Source organism: Morone saxatilis, unplaced genomic scaffold (assembly GCF_004916995.1).
Source record: "Morone saxatilis isolate NCDOM2014 unplaced genomic scaffold, NCSU_SB_2.0 Contig0, whole genome shotgun sequence".
Lineage (NCBI taxonomy): Eukaryota > Metazoa > Chordata > Actinopteri > Moronidae > Morone > Morone saxatilis.
In genome coordinates this window covers 19352010-19360549 of record NW_023339650.1, presented here as the reverse complement: position 1 = coordinate 19360549, position 8540 = coordinate 19352010, and the positions used below count along the sequence as shown (strand labels likewise).

Genomic DNA, 8540 nt, shown 5'->3' with positions numbered 1-8540 from the left:
ATATGATGGTTTTGGTCTGGAGTGACTTTCAGGAGACTAAATAATACAGTATACCAATAGAGAACTGACTGTATATTGTTACAGTTAAAATTATGCGAATCAAACTGGTTTTTGAAAGAACCTCCAGATGGAAAAAACAAATCCTAATTTCCTAACATATGTTTTAAAGGTTTTAACCAGCCGGCTTCAGTGAGGCTGTGGGGAACACTCCGGATTATTTTGGAGGAAACAGAGAAATAAAATATAACTTAAAAAAACAGAAGATTCTTATTGGGAGGGATTATATGTGTACAAACAACATTAATGACCTTTACATCAAGCTTTGAACAAAGTGGTTGTATAACTTCTTAAAGTCTGCAGTATGCAATAATGTAATCTTACAATTTCATAGGTATACATGATGTATATCAGATATTTTAAACCATTTATATCTGCATGACTGTGAATCAATAAAGTACAGGATTACTTAAATACTACAGTAATGTTTATTAATTTTTTTACTGTTTTTTTTCCACCCCTTTAACACAATTACCGTCACTTTCTACTCTTTACCAGTATTAAAAACCAGGCTCATTACTATTCTTATAGAATAATCAATAACTTTTACTAAATTGTTATTATGTAAAATATTATAGAATTTCCCATAACATAAAAAACTGGTGCAATATCACACATAACGACGTAACATGATAAGAACTAACATAACTCGGCCCATGTTTGTAGTTTTAGTTTTGCACAGATAACAGCTGCAGAGACCCCAACAGTACGCACCAATGCAGCAAGACCTTGGAGACGAGGGCGAAGGAAAAAACTGCCTTTTTGGTAACAGGCAGGAAACCTCGGCAGACCCTTCGGCTCTAGGTGGGTGGTCATCGTCCTTTGGACCAGTTGTGGGAGAGAGAAGAGAGAAGAAGGAGGAGAGAGAGAGAAAAGATCATACAGCAACCAACAGCAGAACAACTACATTAACTAGTAATATCGATGACATCATGAAAAAGACGGTCGACGAGCGACAGCACAACACATGGGACAGCGGCAGCCACAGTGGACAACAGCAACCGCCAGCGAAAACAAGTACTAAAACAACTAATAATAAGACGATAATATCAGTGATATTAGCAATGGCGGCAGTCCTAGCAGGGCAGCCATGGCACGGAGGCCTCACCAGGAATGCCATAGAACCTGCAGGACGATAAAGCACAGAAACTCGGGAAGAGCAAGCGTGAAAGTTTGGAGTAACAGGCATTAATTGGGACGATGAAATCGAGTGCACGAAAGGAAGAAGAGAAGACGGAGCTCAGGGTGCATCATGGGAAACCTCCCGCGTATGAGTCTAGCCCTATAGCAGCATAACTAGAGGTATCTTTTATTGATTGTTATGTTTGATTTTAATCGGGTGAATGTTTGAAGGAAACGTTACCTAGAACTGGTAAGTAATAAAAGTGCATTATCTTGAGGAATGACAGTAGATGTATTTGGCTTTTACACTGATAAAAGAACTGTAGTGTATGTTGGACTACGCGTTGAGCCAGCATGCGCTGTATGTACAGGCTTGGAGTAAACAGACGCATATTATCAACTCCATGCACTAAACAGATATCTTTCAGTTAACCTAAAACTAAGAGCCTATAAAGTTACACAACTAATACTTTTTACTGTAATGTCACTGATTTTACATCATTTTAGAAATACATTGACAGTATTGGACTTAAATTAAATCTATTAAATAAGCAAATGTATTTTAACTGAAAAAAGGAAATTTACTTAATTTACAGATTGTTAACATTATTTTATAGCAGACATGTCATTTCACAGGCTGTTTTTAATAATTGTATTAATATTTCCATGCATTTAAAGAAATTAAAGCTGCCACCCCCCACCCCCAGACAGGAACATGGATTCCCAGGTGTCTCCAGAAGATTAACTGTAATATCATTAACTGTTCGACTGCTGACTCACAGACGAGTTCCTGCCTGAAGCTTCAGACGCTGACCGATGGAGCAGAACGCAGGCGGGGAACAGGAAGTGTTTCATGTTACCTGCTGTTAGCACACTGATTATTCACAGAGGTGGAAACTACAAACACTTTGTTCTTGAGTAGTTTGTTCAGATATCTGTACTTCCTCCTCCTTACTTTTTAAAAACAGACTCATTACTTTAGTTTTAATACATTTGAGGAGAATTATTAATTATATAGTGTTTCCCTCCCAACATCCAGGTCGGTGCATATAAAGCATTACACACACGATGAAAACACTGAAAACAAAGATGAAACAGACCAGAGAGTGAGACTCGACCATGTTTGAATCTTTGCACAGAAACAGCTGATAGAAATGTCCTTCAGAGACACTTTTATACTCTTTTAAAAACAAGTTGAATCAATATTTCTTCTCTCAAGTATCAGTACTTCTACTCGAGTGAAGGAACGTGTGTTTTGCCTCCTCTGTTTATTAATAAAGAATGTTTAAGTTTATTAAAGATATGAAAGATATTTGATTAGAAGTAACTCAAGTATTTATTGTGAAGGTAACTTAAGGTAAATTAAGTTAATTGTACTCATTTAAATTCAGTTAATGGAAGTTATGTCTCATACACAGCATTTCTCCTTTATTAATTTATCTGAATAAAGTTCAGCCCTAACAAATGTTACACTAAAAAAACATTTATAATTAATTATCAAACTTTTATGTGTTTTTCTGTGTGACATTAAATCTGTACACTTTATTTATGTTAAATCTTATAACTTCTGTGTCTTTGGTTTATCACAAAGAGTCACAGCTGTCGTGTTCTCCCAGTTTTCCCAGACTGTTTTTTTTATTGGCTTCGTGTTAAACGTCTTCGCTCTTGTAAACAATAAAGTTTACACATTTAAACAATATTTACAGAAACAGACACAATAAAAACTTCTTTAAACTTTCTTTATCTTGTTTCTTGTTTATTCTTTCTGTTTCTAACTTCTTGTCCTCTCTGGTTCGGATCCGATCGGACTCGACTCTAAAAGCATTCCTGACTGATTTCAGTATCATAAACTGGACTGGAGGATCTGTGAGGGGGTCAGACGGATGATGGAGTCTCCTTTCTTATCCTCCGTCCTTTCATCTGCCTCAACCAACATTAAACTTACAACATAGTGGAGGTTTATTTCAGTATAAATGAGGCAGAAGAGGCAATAAAAACAGCTTATATCGGCGGAGGAGGAAGAATCCTTTACTTCAGTAAAAGAATGTAATCAGGAAAAAACACTTAAAGTATTAAAAGAATGTAAAAGCAGGATTTTACTGAAGTTGTTGGAGCTCATTTTGAACTATTTTGCAGCTGCAACTCCTAATTATTTTCATTCTGGATCAATCTGCTGATCATTTTCTCCATTAATCCATTGATTGTTTGGTTTGTAATTCCCCCGATAGACCAAAACCTCACAGTTATTACAAATAAATTAACATTATTAAGGTCCTAGATGAGGGAATAAAGTCAAGGTGCTTAGTGGGTTTCTTGTATTATTTTATTTTATATATTATAATCAGCTTACAGTGTGGAGGGAGAGTATCAGCCATTACATTGTTTCAGTCCATTCTGAATAAATAAAGTCATTTTTATTCACTCTTACGTGGTTTAAAGATAAAATGTGGGTTTCATTTTTGTTGTTGGACCACTGGAGTCCAACTCGAGGACCCTCTGAGGGCCTCTGGACCAGCGTTTGGAAACTTACTGTAACCTCACATATTTATTGATTGATTTTAATCAGCAGGAGTTCTGAGTTCATCCACACGGTGTCGCTGTTGTTATTTCAAATTTAAAAACTCATGAAAACTCCTCCAGGTCTTGTCGGCGGGAGCGCGCATCGGTCCGGGGTGTCCTGAGAGACGCGTGTGACGGGGACGCGCTCTAAAAGTGAGCAGGAGGAGTGAACCGGGACCAGACCGCATACTGGACTCATCACACACCGACTGTCCCGGATCTTTACCCTCAAACAGGAACCAGTTTGGATTGTTTCAGGTGTGATTCTGTTTCAGGTCCGACTGGATGAATCCGTGCGTAAAAGCTGCCGAACCAAACCGGACTTACAGGCGACACCTCTGCGCGTTACAGACACCCACAATAGTTCCCAGACTGCAGTTTGGTGTCAGGTCACCACACGTGTTTCCTGCCGAGGATGTCAGTCCGATGAGCTGCCCCTTCAGGTGCTGTTAACCCTTTCAACCCTCCGCTGGATGAGATGCGAACATGTCCTTTACGCACCAGCTCGCTCTGCTCCTGCTCGCCTTCACCGTCCTGCACACGGTCAGTGCCTCGTTATTACCAGGATTAATGAGATTCATTTATTAATATATCATGATTATCTATACAATACGGAGGAAACAAGGTGTCACACGTTTTAAAAGGTATTTATTTGGGTATTTATGGTATTTTAAATGTTTTCTGCGACATTCCTGCAGAATTGCTCAACATGCTAATCTCCTGTGGTTGTTAATATTTAGTTTTAATTAGCTTAATAGCTTAATTAGGCCATAATACTGAAACACAGTGACCTTATTCTGCTTGATTTCCTTTTATTTCCTCTAATTTTCCCTCTGAGACTGTTTGTATAATGTGTTCCTTTAGGGGTTTCTAGCCCCCACAGTGAGTTGCGCTATAATCATGTTGTCTTTCCATCATATAAACTTCCAGCATGCTGCGTTCAGTGTCATTAATTAAACACTGATTGGACTGTAAATCAGCCCAACCAGCAGCCTCCAGGCTCTGCTTTATAAACAGTAATGATAAACTGAACTAAACCTTCAGTTCATTTGTAGAAGTTTTTATCTTCTAGAAACAACAGCAGACGACTCAAGTGGATGATTAACTCAAATGTTACTTCAGTGGAAATGTTGTAAAAGTGGCTCCAGAAACCACTCAAGTCAGAGAAAATGTGACTCATTTAGGATTTACCTTAAAAAGACCCAAAAGTCTGGATGTATCTGACAGAAAAGTTTCAGTTAGAGGTGGAAAATCTGCATTTTCTAGCTCATAATTGGAATTATAAGCTGTTTTTTACAAACATTACAGATGTAAATAGACATTAAAAAGCATAAAAATCCCTCAAAACAGTTTAGCTGTTTGCTTTGGTTAAATCATAAAGTCCGTCAGCTTCCAGTCTTGTGTTTTCATCTGAAGTGATTAAATTCACACTTCTCCCTTTTTGTTTCCCCTTCACGAAGCTTTAAGGTTGAAATCTTGTTGCATTGATTTTGTACAGATGTGAGAGTTTTTAATGACTGACCTACGAGTGTGTCGGTGGGTTTTGGTGAGAATTGTGCCACAAATTGTGCCTTTTGGTGTTGCATTCAGGGAACATTTTACCTTGTCTTGTCTCAGTCTTCTGTGTTGTCCTTCAGCTTTGTCCTTCAGAAACTGTGTTCATGCAGCAAAAAAATCAACGTTGGACAAGAAACCTTTCACATTTTCACTGCGTCAGACTTTCACAGTCACAAAATAAATGTGTCAGCTCTCTCTCTCTGTGGTGTGTGTACGTGTGTGTGTGTGTTACAATATATGTCAGACCTGTGTGTGTGTGTGTGTACTTTCCTCTAAAGGCTAATGACTTCTGCTTCCTATATTGATCTTATCGGAGAGCAGAGCCCTGCCAGCAGAGTTCAAACTGTTACATAAGCTCATTTGATTGACAGTTTGAGAGGTAAAGAGTTTAAGAGAGATATTTACAAACACTACAAAAAGTCTCTTAATCTCCCTAACTGCACCGACAGAAGCTAAGCTGTGTGGTTTAATCCTTATTTTTGACTAAGTGTTGAACTTGAAGCTTGAAAATTCTGCAGGGTGACGTCAGTGAACTGCTCTCATGTTGACCGATGCAGCTGAACTGTTGTGTGTGAAGGCTTTTAAAGAGGAGAGAGTCACTCAGCTCGACACAGACTCAGAGTGTGGTTTCACTTTCTGTGTGTTAATGAATATAATAAATAAACATCCATAAATCGAAGGAAAAAAACCTGCAGAATCGAAGGAGAATCGTCACATTTTAAGGTTTTATTCAGCAGTAGTTTGTCTTTACATCCACGGCTCTGCTACAAACAACAGCTGATTGCTAATTCCTCTCATTCCTCGTGCAGTTTCCTGTTTAAATCGATCTAAAATAAAAACTATAATAGTGAAAGCATTTATTCTTTTTGCAGCAGAAAGCTTTAACATCTGTAAGATCACAGTGTTGCACTCTGGGTGATGGCACCGGCTGACTGGCGTTGGATAGAGAAGAGCGGGAGGAGAGGAGCAGCTAAAAAATGAAAGTAAAAATTAGCATCTCTCAAAAAGAGACTTTCTGGAAAGTCCAGAAATATTCTGTTCATGTTTCTACGTTTAGAAATGTGTTAAATCACCATGTTTCTTGTTATTATTTAAGATTTGATGACATTTTTACTTTTATTTTTTTACATTTATGAGTCAATTTTAATACTTTTTAAAAAAGATTTATGGTTTATTGACTTGTTTAACCTTTTAGTTTATAGGTAAAACTGATTTTAGGGATATGAAACTTAAAGAAATGAGGGTTAACGGTGCAAATTTGACAAAATATGAAAAAATATAGACTTAAAAACCCCTGGGCTAAAGTGACTCCTTAGCAACGTTATACTTCCTGTTTATAAAGCATTATTGGAGCTGTAGTTCCAAAACTTAGAGCATGATTATACCCAATAGAATTAGACAAAGATTAACAACAGCTGCAACAAATCTATTAATAACCCAGTTTTCACAAGAAGTCAGTGCAGAGATCTGAGAGCTGAAGTCATCGTAGGTCAGTGTTGTCTTTTGTTTTGTTTTGTCGACACGTGTTTAATCAAATCCATTTAAATGTGAGCAGCCGCTGTCACGTTAGACTCAACCAAAGAGCACTCGCCGAAGTCTTCCAGCATCAGTAACTGAGAGAAAACGTGGTGCTTTCACTGTCCCCTCGTCAACAAATCGGGTCTAATCTGCAGTTTTTGGACGCAGTTGAGGTCAGAGAAGTTCAGGATTACCAAAACAAACATTCTTTTGTTTAATTTAATCCAGAACATTTTATATCTGACATGAATCGTGTGTGTGTGTGTGTGTGTGTGTTTGTGTGTATTCGAGCTCATTAGATGACAGAGATTATGTTGTTTGTTAGCTGGCGGTGGATTAAATGAGGTCATACGGTTTATCCTCTGCCCTTTGCCACTTTCTATTTATAGATTGTGTTTTGAGAAACAAAAAAAGACATGAATCCAAATCAGGAAAGTTATAAAAGGCCAGCGAGGATCACGGCGCCCCCACGAGGCACACCTGGAGCTCACATCAGTAGCCTTCATCCTTCATTTTCATCATCAAAGCCTTTTTCTGGAGAAATAGTTGCAGTACTTGTAACAGTTGAGAATTTAAATTGACCCTTAAAACCTTCAGATTCATCATCTGCTCATCCAGATTTACTCAGTTTCAACTTAAAGTTGTCAGGAAAAGATAAAACGTTGATTAAATCCTCCTGAAAGAAGAAAGAAGCCAAACGATTGCAGACTAAAAGTCTCCAACTTGTTTTTTCCGCAGTGAAATCTGCCAGAAGAATGAATCATCAGGACTCAGGATTAATATCCTACTTTGAAGCTTTACTGTTGTAGCTTTTATAGAGAAGGAAGCAGCCTGAGACACATCATTTGTTGTGCTGCTGTGGAAGTGGAAACCCCGGATATCAGTTTTTTTCCCCGCCAGCACTTGAACGCACCAGATCACCACCAGACTTTTTATCAGTCGACATAGAAAACGAGCATCAACAAGCTTTTTTAAAGATTTACATCTTTAGTAGGAACCAATGGGTTTGGAGCTGAGAGCTACAGACATAATGTATGAAGAGACGGACTAATGTATGTTCAGTTTGGGCTGTTTTTTCCCATAATTAGTGGAGAAAAAAAGCATAAATGCGGCTCTAGTCGTCTGTGGAGCGTTCAGCGTGCACAGCTGAAGACAGAATTAGCGACTGAGGGATAAATTGGACCAATAAATACCTTCAGACACATTGCATGCCGCTGTGGAACGGTGGCGCTCCACCTTTTGAGTTTTGGAAAGATGGCGAATAAGTTGGTGTCGAGTACTATACCCGTACTATAACTCTAATGCGTCCTGCTCCCATAGAACTGAACAGAATTATAGGACTTTTATTTAATGTCAGCATTTAAAAACCAATATCAGTTGACCAGCAGACCGAACTGAAGCGATGTTTGATTGGGTAACATTATGAGGTGGCAGCTTGATCGGCTGCTTGGCTCCGAATGATGGCTCGATGGGAAGTAACGAAGGCCTAACCTGTGTGTGTGTGTGTGTGTGTGTGAGGTATAAACACACTGACAGGTCTGAAATGCTGCTGAGAGCTGGTAGGGTATCTCAGTGTAAACAGACCTCCCGGCACACACACACTCGCAGTATATCAATGAAGTGGAGTTGACACACAGACTCATTATGTTTGAGTGTGTTTCTGCCCTTTTGTTTACACTCTGTTTGAGTGTGCGTGTGTGTGTCCTTGGTTACCGTCAGCGGTACCA

General features: G+C 38.6%; 1 protein-coding gene across 1 annotated transcript in view; it reads left to right on the top strand.

The window, feature by feature from the left end:
• Window positions 1–3900: 3900 nt before the first annotated feature.
• LOC118323178 (vasoactive intestinal polypeptide receptor 2-like) overlaps window positions 3901–8540 on the top strand; it is a gene marked incomplete in the record, with an annotated part of 27894 nt that continues 23254 nt past the window's right edge. Inside the window, 1 exon segment of the mRNA XM_035655147.1 lies at window positions 3901–4281. Coding sequence (XP_035511040.1) covers window positions 4225–4281 — 57 coding nt within the window.